Genomic DNA, 20,507 nt, shown 5'->3' on the forward strand with positions numbered 1-20,507 from the left:
TGGTAAAAATGAATGAGCTTCTTGAAATCAAAATAACTAAAGGAAGTGTTAATCAGTAAAAAAAAAAAAAGTCCAACAAGGCAATATCAAAACTGATTGAACATCCAAACAACTCTGGTATGTATTTTACTTTCCTGACTTATAAAATCACAGGATCCCTAGAGTTGGAAGGGACTTTTAAAGGCCATCTAGTCCAATTCCTCTGCAATGAACAGAGACACCCACAGCTCAATCAGGCTGCTGTGAGCCTGGTCCAGACTGATCTTGAAAGTCTCCAGGAATGGGGCACCCACCACATCTCTGGGCAATCTGCCCAAACCACCCTCACTGCAAAAGTTTTCTTCCTTATACCCAACCTAATTCTACCCTCTTTAAGTTGCAAACCATTGTCTCCATTTCCCCTATTCCATGCTTTAAACAAATTATTTCCAGAAAACTAATGAAAATAAGTCAGTTTACACAGAGTAGATAACTTTCAACAGACTTTCTTCATAAATTTCAACACAAGCAACAAAACATGACTATCAACCTATTATTAACATATGCTGAACCATGTAAGCCATACTCTATGGGCTCCATGGCCTAAAGTACACTATAGCAGCAGTTCAGTATGTAAGAAAATATAACTAAAGGCTCTTTCCCAGCAAAAGGAATAATACTGGGACTTGGGTGAAAGAGAGCTTTTAGTATTACAGTATTATTTGTGGAAGTTTATGCAAGAAGATCCAGTTTGCTGGTATATTTGAGTTTTAGGAGGAATTGAAGTTGGTTGAGTTTCTTTCTTTGTTTAGAGTTTAGAAAGGATTCTCCAGTTTAACAGAATGACACACTGGAAAGCCTAAATTAATCATCATTCAATGAAAAAAAATGGGTAATAGTCTTTGAAAATGAAGACAAAACTGAGGATCAAACAAATGGTCTTCACATCCACGCTAAAAAAAGTGTTCCTGGACAAACACTTCAGGTTTCTTCTAACATATCTAAGTAATTACCTCCCACTGTTCAGATGCAACAAAGACAAAAAAAACCCTAAAGCAAAGAATAAGAAAAGATATAAGATGAAGGGAGAAAAAGCAATATGTGGGATGTAGGCTCTAGGGAAACAGGAGAACAAATTCTACAACTGTATGAAGGAACAACCAGGCAGCAGAGTTCAACCAGTGTTTAGTACTGGTTCATCGGGTCTTTCAAAACAAAAAACATCTTGAGCAAAAGAACCACAAATGCAAGGGGTACGAATCAAGGTATTCCAGCTGGGTAGGTCAAGCCTGTTTGGGTCAAGCTTAAAGTAGTTTATCCAGAAAAAAAATGCTGGATTTTTTTGGTGTGACCTACGTGTGGAAATAATATAGGCTAGACAGTCAATAAGAAATACGTGTGAGATATTAATATTAGCAGTACGCTTCAAGTTTATACTTGAACAATCAGTAATCCCAACATATGTTTATATCTGTTCATCCATTGTAATAGGGTGAAAAACACTTCAGTATTAAGTCCTACAAATCATTAGAATTTCCTAAGAAATGAATAACAAAAAAATACTTAGGAAACTGGATTAAAAAGCGTTTCTCTCTTCATTGAAATCAAGAAAGCCTTGTATTATACTCCCCAGGTCCTGTGTTTCTTACCTGCTGAACACCAACAGCAAACGCCTTCAGGAACACTTCAGCAAACTCATTGTATTCCTTGGAAACATTGCCAGGGCTTCCATACCTAGAATTTGAAGCAAGTATGCAAATTGAAGTGTGAAACACTATTACCGACTTAATCATTTTGTTGAGTTCTTAAAAGTAATTATGATGGAAGCCAAGTTACCTCTCAAAAAGTCTAGCTAAGATATGCAAAGCCCACTTCTTGCACTTCCACCAAGGCAACTCAGGTCTATCGTCTTCATCAACTTGAAGAGTTTCCTTTAGGAAAAAAAAATATATATATATATATATATATAATATATAAAATATATTATATATATATATATATATATATATATATATATAAAACATGACTTTTGGACAACCACATAGTATATCTTACTTGAATTTTACACTGTAATTTGCATATCACACTTCTAACTTAAAAGCATAAAGTACAGCACATCTAAAAATAAGTCTCATGATGTACATTGCTTAAGTGGTCAAATTATTGAAAGAAGAATTCAAAATAAATTATGCTACACTTTGAAAACAGAACTGCACAAGCTACATATTTTCAAAACTTGTCTAGCCTGTTCAAAATACCCTATTTGTTTCAGAATTATTTTCTTGGCATCTATTGAGAAAAACACACAGCAAGAATATCTTTTTCGTAATTTAAGAAGTGGAAAATATTTCAGATTCAACAGACAACAGCCAAAAGACACTTACAGCTGGTACATCTCTATCAACAACAGTCTTCAGGATTTCTATCCATTCAGTCAAGTTTTGCTGATTTATCAACTCCAAAGGTAACGTGTACTTATTCAAAATAAAGACAGAAATTAGAAAGCAATTTGAAAATAATGTTACATTCACAGTTTGAATTTTAGCTCTTTCAAGTCCATGTCCACACTGAGCTTCCATTAAAAAAAAATACAAGAACTTAACACAATCCAGACCATATCCCCCAGTATCCTCAATGGTGGTAGAAATCTTCATTGTAATTTTGCTTACGAAGCACTAAGGTACTACTTAAATAGATATTACACTGATTTCTGAAGCAGTTAACATGTTAGCAGTTTCCTTATGAACTACATTTGCACTGGCAATTCTGTGTAGGCTGGCCTCTACAATCTGTCATCAGGAAAGTAATTTGAGGGGTTTTGTAGCAAACACCCCAGCTTAGGGGAGAGCATGCATACGTTTCTGCCTAATGCCAGGCCAGGAAAAAAGTATAGCACTGATTTTGCAGCACAATTTATGATACTAAAAAACTTGTGATTCGTACCACAGCTGAGTAAATGTAAATAATTTGCCACAGCTAATCTAATACTGTTAATATTTCAGTCTACTTTAAGAAAAATAATAATAATAATGCTTTAAATTACCAATTCCAAAAAATACACAAAATTTATTCTTACCTGGACAAGGGCATAAAATATTTTGAAGATTTGCTTCTGGATGAGGACAGACTGATCAGATGGATCACTCAAGAGCTGAATGAAACTATCCTTCAAAACTGGTAGAAAATGTTGCATTGCAGCTATCAAAGGACTACGCTCCTCTGGTTTCTTGTACCTTTAGATAAAACACAGCTAGCTTTATAGATCTTTCAGATAGTTCTGGATTTCCATAAGGCCACCTTTCCCCAGTGGAGATACAAGTAGGTTATATCCCAGTTCAGAACAATGTGTGGTTAAAAAATCCTAACCATTTCTTGCTACAGAACTCAGAGTAAAGCCACAGCCAGGCAACATTACAGCCAAAAAGCAAGTTGAAAAACAAAGGAGTTTGTTACTCCACTATATATCCACATTACGTTTCTGCTAGTACTGCACTCCTGTCAATTTACACACTTGGAATACTAAATCACATTCTGCCACACCATTACTATAGTGAAAAAACAGTCAGAGCACTACAGAAATTGCAAGCAAAAGGAACACACTTATTGCCAGAAATGGCAGATGTTGGGCTAGTCCATAAAATTCCAGAAGTACATCTATCAGGGTTCACGCTTCATTAGAAATATTTCCAAAAGCTGGATTGCTTCACCAGCATTGAAGAACACAAAACTGAGAGGTCTCCCACATCTTGCTATCTCATTTGCCCACATCTGACAATCTGAATGTAGGCTTGAAGGGCACATGACAGACTCGCAGCAGGCTTCAATTGCAACACCCTTTGAAATAGGGCCCCACATGTTCCCATGTCTCTGCTGAAAGGAGAGCTCCATTCTCTTTCTCAAACATTTAACATTTCTGAATTAAAACGAAGCCACATTTTTAAACCTTCCCCCCAACTTTTAATTTGCTAAGAAGGAAGTCCTTATTAACTCTCCAAAACAGCATCTAGTTCATACCAGCAATACCTAAGAACAAAGTAGAGAGTCACCAATAATATACAGCATGAATTTTCTGCTTAAGCAATTAATACTCCTGGGCTCTTCTGGGAAGGTTTTGTCTGTTTGTTGTTTTTAATTTGTTTTAAAGATGCATCTTTTGTAGACTTTTCATTACTAGTAAACATTAATCAATGCTTAGTCTCTTAGCAGCACCAATTTGCAGAAATATAAAGTCTACTCATTTTATTCCCAAATGGCATGTGCTGTAAAAACTACTAACAGAACACTGAGCTCGAGTAATATAGCTTATACATTTCTATATGATTTGTAAAGCCCATCTTTACTAACACAAGGATTACCACAGTCATAATTTACCACTAGTAAACACTTCACCTTTATCTCATAGGTTTCTGTTGCATATTCAATGAAATATATCTAATTTGAAAGTTGAGCAAGCTTGCTTTATCAGGACGAGCAATTTTCATTCACAGAAAGACCTCTGGAATGCAATTACAGAGGTGTTTAAAGCTCTTCTCTTGAAAACGATTTGTGAGGAACCATTATCCACCTGTTCTAATGTCATGAATTCTACATAGAGTAACACTGCACATAATGGCTTTCAGAGATTAAACTGTGGATTCCAACAGTTACACTATTACTGCTGCCCGTGACTTCAGGATTGCAATCTTTGCCACGTAAACCAGCCTTCTACAGGCCAGAAGTTCCACATAACTTCTCAAGCTTTAAAGCTCCAAGTGTAAGACCAGATACAGAGCCAAAGATATTCAAAATTTACAAGAGGATCAAACCAAAGCCGACTCATTTTGACATTTCCTAACATTCAAAATTTCACACTTTGAAGCGTTTGTACGTTAACTGCTGCCGATGCTTATACTGCTGTAGCACTTCAATCCAAATGTAAGTACCACCACATCAGCGCTTTAAAGATGCATCCTTTCTTCCTATCTTAATTTTTTAACGAAAGCAGTTTTTCTGTAGTTTCTTAGTACAGAAGATAAGCCAGCAACCGCACGGTAAGCATTCAAGACTATTGTCTAAATGTAGATGTCTATCAACCCATGCTCAATCCCACACCCAATTTTACACTGTTGCAAAATATACGTGGTACACAAGAGCTATAAGCATACTTATTCTGCTCTTATATATGGTAGAAAGAAAAAGAACACCACTTACTCGTAGTTTTTCACAAGTTGATAAAGACACAGAAGAATCCCAAGCCAACAAGCACTGTTGTCGGACTGAAGATAAAACCCAATTTTCTCCACAACTGCAGTCCAACGACTAGGATAATCATGCTTGATAATATGATGAATACAAGTAGTAAGTTGTACTCTGGAAATCAAATGTACAATGATTAAATAATAATATTCTGGTGGCATTGAAACAACTAACGTTGCCTAAGAATTAAATTCAAGCCTATTTTCTTTACATAGAAAGCTTAGGTTCCACACTTCCTGTTTAACAGTGCTCATTTGAAGAAAAAAATGAAGTGACAGGGGACTGACTTTCTCATTGTGAAGGATTTCGTACCAGTAAGTTTCCACATGCTTAACATTCAGGTTATCTCCGTCGTGTAAAAAGAAACAAACACACAAATAAGTCAGAAACCATAAGGAATTCAAAAACATGCTCAAACTGCATACCTAATCAGCTCAGGAGAGTGAATAATGGCTTCTACGATATTTTCACGAATACAGTGTCTATCTTCTTCTGGGATGGAGTATGGTGGAATCTCTCCTGGGGCAGTTTCCCGGTCCGGCCAATACTGGGTTATCATATTTTTCAAGTAGATAACCCCTGTCAGACAGAAGTAACAAACCAGCTCATAGCCAAAATATCAAACGAACACTCATTTTGCTAAGATAAATCTATTTCAGAACAAAACTGATCATAATGACCAATGCATTGACCATTTCTAACAAGGAGAGGCATAATGCATAAAACGTAGAAATAATTAACTTATTCATTTGCTGCGTTGATATTTCTTCACCTACAGTGATATTTAGTACCATAAATAATGTGTATCCACATGAAAATACTAAACACTGCTTTTGTCTGCTACATATACAAAGCTTGCATAAGACTTTAGCAGTAAGCTACTGAAAAAATCCTTTACAACAGTTCTCACTATTTTCATTAAAACAGATCAAATAGAAATAATAGTCATGATTATATAAAACAACCTACGTATTTTCCAAGTGGAAAAAAAAAACCCACAAAAAATTAGGTCCCTAATACAAGTGTAAGTGTTGAAAGAGAGCTCCTTTATACCAGGATAACAGGCCACAGCACTTTGTAGCTATTGGGCCGCTGGCACAAATGCATGCTTTTACCTTTTGACAACCAAATCCAAACTGCTTATTTGGCTGAGTATAGTTTACAGCACTTGAAAAGAAACAGACCGACAAAGGCGACAGGAAATCTCAAATTACAAACTAATAGCAAAGTTACCATTAATCTAATTCTACGTACAAATCCATAAAGCAAATTCTTTTTGCAAGCCTCACATCTACCTTTAGAAGAGTCAGAAGCAAACGATTTCTGAAAGGGTCTGCAAGACACAAAACAACCTGCAGATATGTGCTATGACAACACTGAAGTGATGCAGACTTGAGTCTGCCCTCAGTGGGATTCATCATACCATTAATTGCTTTGCAAAACATACACTGTTTGTAAGCTATGTGCTGTATGAGTTGTCTCCACCCTCTATGGACTGCTTTATTTTTTAATTAGCTTTTATCAAGGTGGAATTTTCAGAGGTTTTCAAACCTCTCCCTTTTTTCACATACACGTTGAGCAGTAACCTAACACATAATCTTAATGCTTGCTGTCCCCAAGCATCAAGACAACTACAACTTGGAATAATCTATTACCTGGAAAACCCAAATAAGTGATCAAGATCCTACCTCTTGAGCTGTCTGAACCCACAGAAGTGTTGTATCAGAAACCTTTATCATGTAATCATAGTAGCTTTAAGGTGATTGGAGCTGTTAATACTCAAAATTGAATTCTACTGATGAGTTGTACAAATTAATTGGGTTCTAAAGGACATGATTTGTTTTCTTCCACTTACAATGTTCAGAAAAATTACTGTACTAGTGGGAGGTAAAATTATCTGCCCAGGCCAAGTGTAGTAGCACTATTCTGGTTTCCCAAATAGTGGAGAGACAAAGGGGAGCAACTGCTGAAGAGTCAGCCACTTTTTCTTTCCCTTCCCCATCTAATCTGGTGTATGGTGCCAGGTGAAGTTATGACGATCATAATTCTGATGGGTCCTGACTTTCAGGTGCTTGAAATTAATACCGTTAGCATTCCTCAGCAGCACCTGCACGTTTAGCTGCGTGCACACACCATTACAGCAGAAACAATGTAAAAGGATTTGAAAACTTGCCTGCCTGTCTCACTGGTAAATCCAGTTGCTCGGACATAGTGATCTGAAGCAGAGTTGAAACAAAGTTCACTGACTTATGAGCCTGTAAAACACAAAAAATAAGTTAGAAATTAGCATTGTCACAGTTTAAGTTTTCATTTTGGAGTACTCCTGATTGCTTCTACAATCTTTTTGCAATGATACGATGCTATCAATGGAATACCAACAACTCAAGTTTCATGGTTAACTAGCAAAACAAAGCATTCGAAAATGTCCTGCTCATTGTATGCTGAAGATAGCACAGAAGAGGAAAAGTCCTACCATTTCAGGTAATAGAGTTGAAGAAATCATTAAATAGCCTTCAGGAATCAGCCTTTTATAGTCACTCAGAGTGTTGGAAAAAATGTCTGAATATCCAGAAAAAAAAAACAACAGCAGCAACTTTCAAGTGACCTTAAACAAGGTATGCATTCACTCTATCACCTAATCAACAGACACCAACAGTGTTTCTAAAACCACATGTAGCCTTAACCAACACGCTCAAGTCATACTTCACCTTTCTGATAAAAATGGCTTCAAGTGACCACTACTGCTTTGCTGCAGCAGCTGTAAGTGTAACCACACAGCAGCACACCAGCAGAATGGAGACCTAAGTGGAGTCAAATTCTGTTCTTAAAAAAAAATAGCTATCCTTATTTCTAACTGGAAATCATTCCCTCCAAGGTCAAGAGTCAACGGACTGGAGCTGCATCTGCTTCATCTTCACTAACATGACAACCTTGGTTCATGAGCTCTATGGAACAGTTCTATCTAAGACAACAGTACAGAGTTACGTATCATTACCTGTTAAACTCTTGGGAAGCAAATCTTACCTACTTATTACTCCGCTTTTTTACTTCCTACACAAAAAGCAAATAAATTAGTTCTCCGAATGTCTCATTTGCGGCAGAGCAAATGACCATAGGAAAAAGAGACAATCAAGAAGTGCCTTTCTGTCGCTTTAGTAGTACCAAGAGCTCACTGACCGAAACGTCAGCATTTCTCCTAAGCAGGGAATGCTGCCCAGCTCACTCCTATCACACCAGGTTCTCGCCTCTGACCTTAATTTTCCTTATAAATCATCTCCTAAGTGCTCTCGTGGAAACAAATTGATAAGGGACATGGCAGTTGCTTGTATATTTGCACAATGATTGGATTTGCATAGCTTGTTTCATTCCCTCTAATACTTTATTCTGATTTTAAACGAAGAACTAATTTGACTGAAGATTTGCCCCAAGAGACTAAGATGTCGTACACTAAAGACCTACATAATCTGGAAAGCCCACAGCAGCAGCACTTGCACCTGGTCCAACTGTAACACTTGTGTGCGTGGAGCACCTTGGTGCACTGGGAGGCAGGGACACCAACGTCAGCATGCATCCTTCTGGCCCAAGTCCCTCTGATATCTCTGACGTCCTCATGAAGCAGATACGCTTCCAAAGGAAAAAATACATACATTTGTTGTCAACTGTCAAGTAAATAGTTGAATTTTGTAAGTAAAATTTACGTGTTGGTAATAATTTCTATAATTCCAGGACTATTCAGCTCCTTTTTCTTCAAGGGCTTTAAAAGACACTTCTCCTGCACCACATACCCTAATTCAGCACACTATTCCATTGTGCCCCTAATACTGATGTCAACAGGAGCACTCCTGTACTTAAATGCATTATTAAGAACTTCTTGAGGAAGGGATGCAATTTCAATAACTCTTAACTATAAGTAAGGCTGTACTACACGATGCTCAAAACAAACTTACAGTGAAAAGTGATGTCCTTCTACAGTAAGTAGGATAAATCTAACTGCCTTTTTAGTATTGAAAATTCTTTAATGCATTTCATGTTGGGAATTTGGGAAGTATTTAATCCAAAAACACTGAAAACAAAGTATTCCTTTCATTTTCTCGTGACAAATGGTAACGGTACTAAGAAGTAAAGCTACTACAAAAGATATTTCAATTAAAAATATAAAAATAAAAAATAAGCTGCTGTAGTACTGACAAAGAACTGATGAGAATAAAAATTGAATAAGGAAATGTTAAGTGCCTTAAGAGGAAAAAAACCACAACTAAAATAGACAGCAATGTACAACAAGGCTGCCACGCACTGAAGTTTAACTGAATTAATCCCAAATAATATTTCCTATATTAAAAAAATAAATCAGGACTGAGACTGTAATTGCAGCAAGCCACAGAAGCTCCTAAAAACAAGAACTATATTAGAATGTAGAAGCAGTGTATTTTCCTAGAACCATTAAGGTTGGAGAAGACCACCAATAGGTTCACCTAGGCCAACAGCAGCCCATCCCCACCATGCCCACATCCCTCCGTGCCCCATCTGCACAGTTCTTGAGCACCTCCGGGGACAGTGACTCCACCACCTCCCCGGGCAGCTGTGCCACTGCCGCACCACTCCTTCACTTCCACTGCATCCTCTATTAACTATTAAATGATTTGAGATGATAGACCCAGAACATTCATACCATTACCTTTGTCTCCCTAAACCTTACAGATATCTTCCTTATTAGCATTTCAGGCCTCACACACCAACCAATCACAGGGATGTGCTTCTCCATCAGTTTTACCGGTTCAGAGCACAGACTCGGGCTAGAAATAATTGGCCGTTTTAATACAACTGGCATATAAAGTCACTTGTACTTTGCACCTGAAACATCCTATTAATTCATTCAGTTACAGCAAAATTCACACACAGCTCCATGAACACTATGCATTCCATACAAAGGGCTTCCCACCTCTTCACTTTCCCACCCCATCAAAACCAACGCGCTTCTAGAGAGGCTGAGACGCGGAGAGGAGAAGAACAGCTACATGAAGAGATGTGTATGAGTGGGCATACGAAAGCCCAGGTACCACAGAACTCCTCGCTTGCTCCCTTGTTTTGTTTTACTATTAAGAAGAACACTCAGCCTTGGCATTCAGATAAAACAAGTGAACTTAATTTTAGAAGCATCGCATAGGTGCCTATTTTCTATCTACGGCTCTAAGAATACTGAACACACACGCATTTCAGCTATTTTAATCTTTAGTATTTTTACACTGCAGAGATGCCTGGCCTTCAGGACACTGTGTTTGCCTTCACTGACACCACTGCTAAAAAACCAACCAAACAAAAAGCCAACAACAAGCACTGACAATCAGTGTTGGTCTACAGAGGCCTCCCAAGGCTCCAGAGGACAATAACTAAAACCACCATTTCACAGCGGCTTCTCTTGTATACTCCAACTGTGTTGAGAACAGAAACAACTTCTGACTGAAGCTGTGACACAGGTAAAACCTTCTCCCTTATTCTCATGCTCCTTGCTTACAAGCACCCTTTACATTTATAAAGATGAAATTAAGAGAACTAAGGGAATTGCACAAAGAAGTTTGTGTCATAAGTCTATTTCCCATCATGCAAGTCAGCACTGAAAAAGAAATCATCTCAAGTCCTTCCCCGTTACTAATCTTCCAACGTGCCGTGTCACTGGTATGACTTTCTGTTGTCTAAGAGCCAAAGAATCTGGGGACTTTTCCCAAGAGCAATCTCTGCTATGCAGCCTCACTGGCTGAGGAATGCGTTGTATCAGACCACAAACGTTGCACCACTGTCTGTTAATACCAGCATTCCAGAACATACAATCTTAGTTCATCTTTCTCTGCAGATTTTTCCTAGCTGAGCCAGTTTGCAAGCCATGTGCTAAAACAATTTTCTTACCAGGTGTCACGCCAGCCTCAATCTGAAACATGTATCAGTACAAAGAAACCAGATGACAGCATGCAGAACTACCAGCAGTTCATTATGGTACACAAAGGCACTTCTTCCCTCCAGTGATACCAACTGAAGACATTCTTCTCTAATAGCACTATTATTCATATTTTACACAAAGCACACACGACACTAACTGATTAAAAACAACAAGCTTAATCACAGGTGAAAGTGTCTCCATACATTCTTCTTAGGTATCTTAGTGCATCTGCACAGTCAGAGTCCTACACGTGGAAAGCAATAACCACGGGCATCAGCACAAGTTAGGGGCTGGAGAGGAGCTCAGCAGAGAAGGACCCGGGTGTCCTGGCGGACAACAGGTGGCCATGAGTCAGCAGCGTGTCCCCACGGCCAAGAAGGACAATGGTGTCCCAGGGAGCATGAAGAAGTGCATGGCCAGCAGGTTGAATTGGGTGATTCTGCCCCTCTACTCTGCCCTGGTGAGGCCACAGCCGGAGTGCTGTGTACCATTCTGGGCTCCCCAGTTCAAGAAAGACAGAGATCTCCTAGAGAGAGTCCAGTGGAGGGCCACAAAGATGGCGGGGGGCCTGGAGTGTCTCCCGTGTGAGGAACAGCTGAGAGACCTGGGGCTGTTCAGTCTGGAGGAGTGAAGACTGAAAGAGGATCCTGGCAATGCTTATAAGCATCAGCAGCACGGGAGTCAAGAGGATGAGGCCTGGCTCTTTTCAGTGGTGCCTGACAACAGAAAAAGGGGCAATGGGCACAAACCGGCACATGGGAAATTCCATCTGAGCACGAGGAAAAACTGCTTTACTATAAAGGTTGCAGAGCACTGGAACAGACTGCCCAGAGAGGTTGTAGAGACTCCTACGGAGATACTCAAAACCTGCCTGGATGCTTTTCTGTGCGACCTGCTGTAGGAAACCTGCATTAGCAGAAGTTGCACTTGATGATGATCTCCAGAGGTCCCTTCCAACCCCTACAATTCTGTCCTTCTGTGAAGCACCTCCTTAGCTGTCAGCAAAAAAGCAGAACAGAACAGTAATAAAATATATACTACGTGTTGCTGAACTAGAACCTTAGGTTGTATTAATACAATTATTCAAATTAGCACACATTTAAATAAAAGCTATAACTCATTTTTTAAAGAGATAAAAACCACAATTTAAATAACATTTCCTCAGTTCCAATTCTGAGTGCAGTTTTTTATCTAGACCGTAACAGCACTAGGTGAACACACAGCTATTACACTGAGATGAAACAGCTTGGCTTTTTTATAGAAAGGTAAGGTCAGGAACTGTAAGGCCACGCTGAATCAGCAGACTCCTCTGTAGCACTCTTTCAATCCTTTTTTAAGAACTCAGCAGGTGTGGAAGTCATTCTGACCTCAGGTTTTTGCAAGCTGGTTTTACCACCTCTTACTCAGCTGCAATGCATATGTAAATGAAGTTTAAGGTCCACACATACATGCATATCAAATCTGGCAAACGTATTTGATGCTCATTTCATCAGAATGCTGTCTGCAAGTTCTGAAATCTAGTTTTCTATTCAGAGGAAAAAGGAAATGTGCTCTTCGTAAAAGTTAGCTAAGCACACACAGTAACCCTTTGCTAAGCCATGAGAAAGGGGCAAATCGCCCTTGTCTCCTAGGATTTTGCCTTGTGCTAGTTAGCATGATTCAAGCATCCAAGTGCTTCCTAGTGACAGCAACGCTCCCTTGATTCCTCACTCCCCCCAAGGGGGTTTCTCGTGCTGGACCAGGCTCTGCATACACAACTTAAATCCATCCTCTCACAAAAGATCTCTCATCTAACACACACCGGAACATATAAATGGAAAAAAAAGGGAAATGGAAATAGGAGAGAATAATCGTGCACTTTCATGAAAACGTCATGCTAAGAAGTTCCAACAAGCAGCCATGATTTGGTAATCGGACAGAGCCAGGAAACTTGTGCTCTGCTCTTGGTCTTAGATACACTACCATGCATAGCTGTAGGTGTCATACATGAAGATCATGTTACACCTCCTAGGTAAAAAAGGACAAAAAGTAACGTTACAAATACCTACCCCAAAGCATTCAGAAACACAGCATGCCAGTATTTGGAAAGCCACGAGTGAAAGGTATGTAGCAAGGAACTTGCTTTTCCCCCTTGGACAGCTCTTCAGTTCCCAATAGTTAGAGTCCAATCATTTTAGATCATCAATCCATTGCTCTGGGATTTGCATCTCCTGAGCAGGCAATGAAAGGCACTGCACGAGGTCACACTGCACTTTGTTAAAGAGATTACGTGCTATGATGACACATTCACAACCTCAAGCATTTTCCTTTACTACCACTTGCATCAGAACATGAAAAAGGGTAAATACAACTTCTGAAAGCCACTTTTCAATGGAGCAACAGGGTAAAAATTTCCTTCAACTCAGTTAAGCTTTGGCGTACAAAACATTATGAGTGATTGGGGTTATCTTTTCTTTCAAAAATAAACTTTCTCAGAGAAGTTGGATAGCTCTTCTGAAAAGCAGCTCATCCACACTGGGGTTCATCTCAAACACAAAACATACAGATCGGGTATACGATCAGTTCTCTTAAGCTGCAGAGGAGAAATCTGCAAGGCAAGTATTATCTAACAATAGTACCTTTACAAATACGTTGATATTGAGAAATGAAACAGCACTGTGCATAATTTTCATGGGGTTGCTCCATGGCTGCATAGTTAAAAATATCTATTTTCATCATCACTTCTGGGAAACACTTTATACGCACAATATAAAGACTGCTTCGAAAGGCAATAAAGTCCTCCTTCTGCTTTCCAGTAGCTTACAGGAAGAGTCTGGTTCTAAGGCCCTGTAAAACTCTATGCCCTCTGTACGACAGCATAGAGACAAGCAAACACCTCACAGTGTATCATTAGCTGGAAATTATATGAGAAGCTGGAAGTCGTACACTGGACACAAGGGCTAGCGGCATCGTTCTCTTTAACCCATCTCATTAAAGAAAGTAAAACCAAAGAGATGGAGAGCCCTGAGCTGCCTGCATTTGGCAAATCTCAACTCAAAGTCCTCACTGTGCTTTAAGCGCAGGTAACGTAACTTGTCAAAATGTGGTGAAAGAAGAATAGAAGAATAAATGACTTAACCAAGGTCAAAGGAAGAACAACAAGGTCTGGAAAATCAACACTCAGCCCCTTTCTCAAGTCAGTGGGAGCTCTTGCTTGATAGGGTTTGATGTAGACAGATCTCGATATTTAACTCGTCATTAATAAGATATATCAGTTACTGGCTGAAGCTCATTCTTTTCTGATAAGGTAAAAGATTTTTCTACTCAAAAGTCCCCCCAGCTCAACAGAGACATGGTGGGCAAAATAAGGATACAATAAAAGGTCAACCAAGGACAATTAATAGACAAATTATAGAGGTGTTCTTCTGTCCCTAGCCACCTGCAAGAAGATTATTCACTGCTGTAGGATTTCATCTCAGCAGAAAAGTGAAGACATAACTGTAATCAAATATTAACTGATAACACAACTGCTCTAACAGTTAAATTCAGAGTAGCATCCTGCATGCAAATGCATAACTGACTTCAATAACTTCACATAAAAACAAGATCATGAAAGTGCATAAAATTACACACATGTACCAACGCTTGCAGATTTAGGGTGTAGTCATTCGGGCTGTTCTTTAATTCTTTATCACAAATGGTCTGTGTCAGATCAGCGAGGCTGCACTTCAAATAAAGAATTCTTAGTCAAGGGTTCAGTGAGGCCTGGTGCTTTTGAAAGGGCACATGTATGTGGATTTTATTCCAGTTAATACTGATGGAGTGCACGACAGACCACATTTCAACTCAGAAACACGAACAGAAGGCAGCTGATGGTGAGCACAGCCCCTCACGTAACAGTTAGCCATTTGCTGAAGAACCCGACTGGCAGAGAACGCCAATTTCCTGCACGTTCAGCAACTCAGTACCTGCAGAAAATAGCTGGAATAGATTGGAAGTAAGTTACTATAGATAGGTATTGACACACACCGAATGAAAAACCCACATTTATGGAGTCAGATGAAGATTTCACTTATGTTGCTGCATTTATAAGCCACTGCGCTGTTTTTACTTTTGGTTTAAACAGAAACCACTGAGAACAGTTTATAGAGAAACACATGGAGGAGAGAGCCAACTACTTAGCCCAAGCCCAACCACCGCGTAGCGTTACAGCTATGGATTTCAGACGTGCCTAACGTTCGCTTACTGAGCGGCCGACTCCCAGCCATGGGGTGCAGTTGCGCACACTCACAGCATGACAAGTTGTACTTCCAGTTTTTGGAAGTTCACTTCTGCCAGCAGAACGCCCGGGCCGGTTTTAGTGAAGCTGAGTGAACGGGACCGTGCCGGACGTACTGTGGTAGGCCTGAGGTCCGCTCCAGGGCGACAAAGGAAAACGTGTGTGGAAAGGCCCAGCTCAGAGCACCGCGGGAGCTGCCACGCAGGCTCACCCCTCACCTCCTCCTTCAGCCCCTTCCCCTCCGCACCAACCACCACAGCAGCTTTTCTTCAACACGTCCTGGAGCCGCACGGGTTGGGTTTCATCGAGAAGGAGCTTTCCCCTCCCAGGTGAAGTGAGACAAGAAGGCAGCTGTCTCCTCAGGCCCGCGGAACCAGGGCCCGCCAGCTGTTAGGCCGCAGCATAGAGGCACGCGGTGCGAGCAGATGACAGGGCTGGGCCGGAGCCCCATCGTCGCTCCCTCCACGTCTCCCGGGCACGTGTTGCTGCTACACCCGCTCAGCACGCCCGGCTCGGCCACGCTGCCGGGCCGCAGCCCGAAGGATTTCCGCGAACCCCAACGCGGGGCCCCTCACCCGCCGGGTGAGTTAGAGTTAAACGCGGAGCGGCGGGGCTCGTGCAGCCCGCTCCCCTCGCGGCCTTCCCAAGGCAGCGAGCCGCCTTCCGTTGCCCCCGCAGGTCCCCCGGGGCGGCCCGAGGCCCCGGGTCCGCGCCCCGCCGCGAGCCCCGCTCCCCGCGGCCCCCGGCCCCGGCCGAGCAGCGGCACAATGGAGACGGCCCGCTGCCGCCCGCTCCCTCCTCGGAGCCCCGCCCGGCCCGGCCCGACCTCCGCCGCCACGTGCGGGGACGCCGCGGCCCGGCCCGCGGCACCAGGCGGGGCCCTGCAGCCCACGCGGGGAAGGCGGGCAGGGCCGAGGGCAGCGGGCTGCGGGGAGCGGGCGGCCCGGCCCCGCTCTGCCCCGGCCCCCGGCTCCGCCGCCCCGCGGGGCCCCTCCGGGCCGAGCCCTGCCCCGCGGCCCGCCCCGACCCCGCCGCCCGCGCCGTGCCCCTTCCGGCGTGGCGGCCGCCCGGCCCGGGCCCCGCGGCTCCCCTCACCTCGTTGAGCTGCCGTTCGGCGGCTTCTCGCAGCGCCGGGTCCATGGTGCCCCGCAGGGCCTCGATGATGGTGTTGGGGTCCATGCCGGCGGCGGCGGGAGGCGGGGGGCAGGGGCCGGGGCCGCGCCGCGCCGTGCGCACATGGACCCGCCGCCTCGCAGCGGCCGCCGGCGCGAAAGGAAGGGAAGCGCCAAAGGCCCGGATAGAGCGGCCCCCGCCGCCGCCACCCGCCCGCCAGCGGCGCCCTTCCGCCGCCCGCGCCCCGCCCCGCGCCGCGCGGCCCCACGGGAGCTGTAGTAGCGGAGCCCGGGGAGCGCGGAAGGCCGCGCGCCGCCATCGGCTCCTTCAGGGTCGAGCTCGGCGTTGTTGGGAGCGGGGTTTGTTGCACGCTCAGGTGACACCGCCAAGAGGAAAAGTTTCCCCGGCAGCCCGCAATGGAATAATTCCCAAAAGAAGGCGTACCGTGAAAGAAAAACCGTGAACTTAAAAAGCAGAAATGCAGATACCTGTGGCAAACAGTACGAAGTGGTGACCGTTAGAAAAGTAATCGTACAGGCCCTGCAGAACCCAGTGGCGGTGTAGCGTCTTTTCAGGACGCAATGTCATGTAATATTCCTCTACAGACTGCCTGGATCTGCAGTACGTGCCACCAAAATGTAAGCGAAGGTGAAATACTGTAGGCTCAGTGTCGTCAAAAATGCTACAGCATCATCCGCCGCCGTGCTTTTGTGTCACGGTGCAGATCAAATCTCAGTGCTCTTTGTATCAAAGGGGCAAGGCAATAATGCCTCTAACCAGGGAGAACGCAGACGTTGAGCTGATCAGCAACTTCTGAAGCAGAAAGCAGCTTCTGTAAGATGAAAAGTAAGAAATTGAGAGGACAAAGAGCTCACAATGTGCTGCTTCTACAAAATGCTCTTCGTCAAACACGGATGCAAAACACTGCAGAGGAAAGAAGCACGGTGATGGAGCCGCAGAGTTAGCAACGGCCCCACAGCTGCTGTGGTTACAGAAGGAGTTGTCCAGGGTCTGAGTATCCTGGAACTGAAGATAGTACATGCCAGGGAATGTTTGCCATTGCAAGAGTGTTTGCATTTGCATCTCTGCTGGCCCAGAAGTAATAAGAAACTCAGGATGAGTCCAGGTGGGCTGGACGCAGCTCTCTAACACCACTTCGGAGTTAGAGAGTTTTCTTCCCAGATTTGGGATGTCAGCTCCAAGAAGAAACACCCATGAGGTTAAAAAGGTACTTCTCACTAATGCAAACAGTTTGTTAATGCCATTTGCTGCGTGTAACGTTGTGAAAGAGTGAGATGAAATAGGAAGGATCAAAGAAAGCACAGATAGCAGTAGTGCGAGTGGAGTAACGTAACAGATAACAACTGACATCAAAGCGTGAGGAACTGGTGAGCTGCGGCATCCCGACGCTGACACCATCTCTTAAAAGGCAAAGGAGGTATTGTGCAGGCCCCAAACCTTGGACACAATTCAGTTACAATTACTCCTGAAGATAAACACATTCTCATGCACCGTTGTGGGTTTAGCAGTTGAGCATTCTCCCCAGAAAGCTGGAACCCTAAGAAGGAAAATATTTGTTGGCTTTAATGAAGTAGCGTTCTCCCTTGGAACTGACTGCAGAGCACTGATAGGCCTGTATGCCTTCCTAGGGTACAATTCAATTTGCAATAGATGAAAAGCCAGAAGCCAAACATGTGAGCCTTGTCAAGTTTGGGTGCTTCACCACATCTGTCCTGGAGCTACTTCTCCAAAAAACAGTGGGAAGAAGGAAACGGCGTGCACAGGAATACTGTGCCTGCATACAGATTTTGCAAGTAACTATTTTCATCATAAAAAGCTCAAACAGGATTCAGATATGAGGTCATTAACTGATGCCAATCGACTTTAATCAACAAGCTTGGTTAAATGATTGAAGAGTTAATAGTTTGGCTGGGAATATGTACAGAACCGGGAGCCTTTCTTGATTAAAAATAGCATAGTAGGCTATAATCCTGAGCACACATTGCATTCAGTGGATTGAGAACCCATAAATAAAGGAGAGATTTGGTGGGCAGTGCAGAGGAGGTTCCTTCCACAGGCCCTGCTCCGAGGTCAGCTCCAGCTGCTAGAGCAGGATGCCACAGGATGCCCAACACGTTGCACAGCTCCCTTCAGGCTCCTTTAACCAGCTGGGTGTTGGCTTCATCCCGGAGGCAAACTTGCTCAAGTTTTGTTCAGAGCAGATATAAATAAGCCACTAAGCTCCTGTATGTAGGCACGAGCTCAGGAGTTGGTCCACAGCACGCACCCCCCAAAAATAACAATCTTTCCCCACGGCCTGCAGCCAGATGCTAGGGCTTGAGCAGATGCTAAACCACACATTTAAATAGGTTTCCCAAGGGACAGAGGTTGAAAACAAGGTTTGGTCATTAGTTGGTTCTTGTGAGTTCCGAAACAGTGGACTTCTAGCAGTCGCCTTTGTGTTTTGTTTTTTAATAAGCTTTCTTTCAAGGTGCAGGGCTCCATCACCAATTCTTAACTTCAACAGCAAGGTGGGAAAGAAGAGTGACAGTACCTCTGAAGGAGAAAATGCTGAGCGCTGAGCAGCTAGCTCCTAGCCCTTCCGCAAAGGAAGATGCAACAGGAGCAAATATCTAACAAAGACAGAGTCACTGACACAAATTCCCAGTGGCTGTAAGCAGTACCCCCTCCCTCAGTGTCCTCTGACTGAAGCTGGATGCCATTCTGGAAGGTATGTTTTAGTGAAAACACAGGCTATCCTACGGCAAACCAACAAGATAATGGCTTTAATAAGAATATATATATATATACGTGAATAAACTTGAATTGCCAGTACTACACCGGATGCTGGACTAGATGAAGTGATCATAAACTCTATGAACTGTTTGCTCTGTGGGGTTTTTTTTTTGTGTTTGCTTTCTAGGTGTATCCGTACCCAAAAGCTCAGATTCCACTGTGTGGAAGTCTAACCAACCTGCTTCAGGCTCTGTGCAACAGGCAGTGGAGCAAGAGTGTCTGCACAGACAGCTGTTTTTCTCCTCCTACCTCATGCACTTTTTTCCAGCTTGTATACTGTTATTTATATATGTGTCTCTAGTTTTAGCTTCCTGTCACTGCAATGCAGAGACCCCTCCAGCTCTGTAACACTAACCCCCAGCCTAACTGTATTAAAACCCATGCATTAAACGTAACGCAGACATCAAATTTTGAGGAAGCAAGTTTATAGCAAATGCAAGGGATGCGTACCCATGGCTTATCAACATTCAAATGGAAGCTAATTTTTAAAACGTGACCTTACTATTGCAGTTTTTTGCAACTGAGACACAGCGATAAGCTTAATTTGCTCAGAAATAAACTTCCTAAGAGTAAAAATGTACACACAAGCTATGACTTCATTGCTACTAGTAATACATGCTCAGCTGAGGTTTATGTAACCTGTAAGTACACCTAAGTACAACATTTCTTCCTGTTCCATAAAGAGTTCAGGTTAGTCCTGTTTAGAATAGTTCTAATCCTTGTAAGCATGTCCTGTTTCCATTGAAACCAATGGAGTAACAGTGAGTAAAGGAGAAGAGGACCAGGTTTTTATTGTATTAAAAATCCACCCAGACTAAATTCCCAGCACTTAAAAGAAGCTTTCCATTTGTAAAGAAGAATTACACACGCATAAGAATTTTAGTAACCTCTTACCATAATATGCAGTTTATTAACTCACTCCAGTCTGTATAATTGTAGACAGTTTACTCTACAATACATCTGTGTTTAGAAAGCATGCCAGCATGGCTTGTTGGGGGCAGATGTGACTGCCCAAGAAGTGAAGTGTTTCCCAGGTCCTGGCAGCCGTGCAGTACCCTTGGACATCAATTCCTAATGCCAGCTGAGGTGATACCACGAGACGTGGCAATATACTGGGAAGTCTGGTATCCTCGAAGAACCTTAAATTGTCAGTAGATATTTAGACTGCAGCTCACAGAAGGTGGACGGCACAGA

At 42.7% G+C, this 20,507-nt stretch overlaps 1 protein-coding gene across 3 annotated transcripts in view; it reads right to left on the reverse strand.

Annotated features, from left to right (window-relative positions):
• The window catches only part of IPO7 (importin 7), a 33,096-nt gene extending 16,418 nt beyond the window's left edge, over window positions 1–16,678 (reverse strand). The window contains exons 1-9 of one of the 3 annotated variants that reach the window (XM_046942263.1): window positions 15,623–16,388; window positions 14,765–15,106; window positions 7,388–7,469; window positions 5,640–5,793; window positions 5,170–5,328; window positions 3,056–3,212; window positions 2,364–2,453; window positions 1,816–1,910; window positions 1,629–1,713 (exon numbers count right to left, since the gene is read on the reverse strand). In XM_046942263.1, the coding sequence (XP_046798219.1) occupies window positions 1,629–1,713; window positions 1,816–1,910; window positions 2,364–2,453; window positions 3,056–3,212; window positions 5,170–5,328; window positions 5,640–5,793; window positions 7,388–7,424 (777 nt within the window). In that variant the 5' untranslated portion in view covers window positions 7,425–7,469; window positions 14,765–15,106; window positions 15,623–16,388. Of the gene's footprint in view, window positions 1–1,628; window positions 1,714–1,815; window positions 1,911–2,363; window positions 2,454–3,055; window positions 3,213–5,169; window positions 5,329–5,639; window positions 5,794–7,387; window positions 7,470–14,758; window positions 15,107–15,622; window positions 16,389–16,499 lie in introns of those variants that run through there. The other 2 variants (XM_046942262.1, XM_003641394.6) reach the window with 2 other exon arrangements.
• Window positions 16,679–20,507: the final 3,829 nt, after the last annotated feature.

The sequence above is a fragment of the Gallus gallus genome, chromosome 5 (assembly GCF_016699485.2).
Source record: "Gallus gallus isolate bGalGal1 chromosome 5, bGalGal1.mat.broiler.GRCg7b, whole genome shotgun sequence".
Taxonomy (NCBI): domain Eukaryota; kingdom Metazoa; phylum Chordata; class Aves; order Galliformes; family Phasianidae; genus Gallus; species Gallus gallus.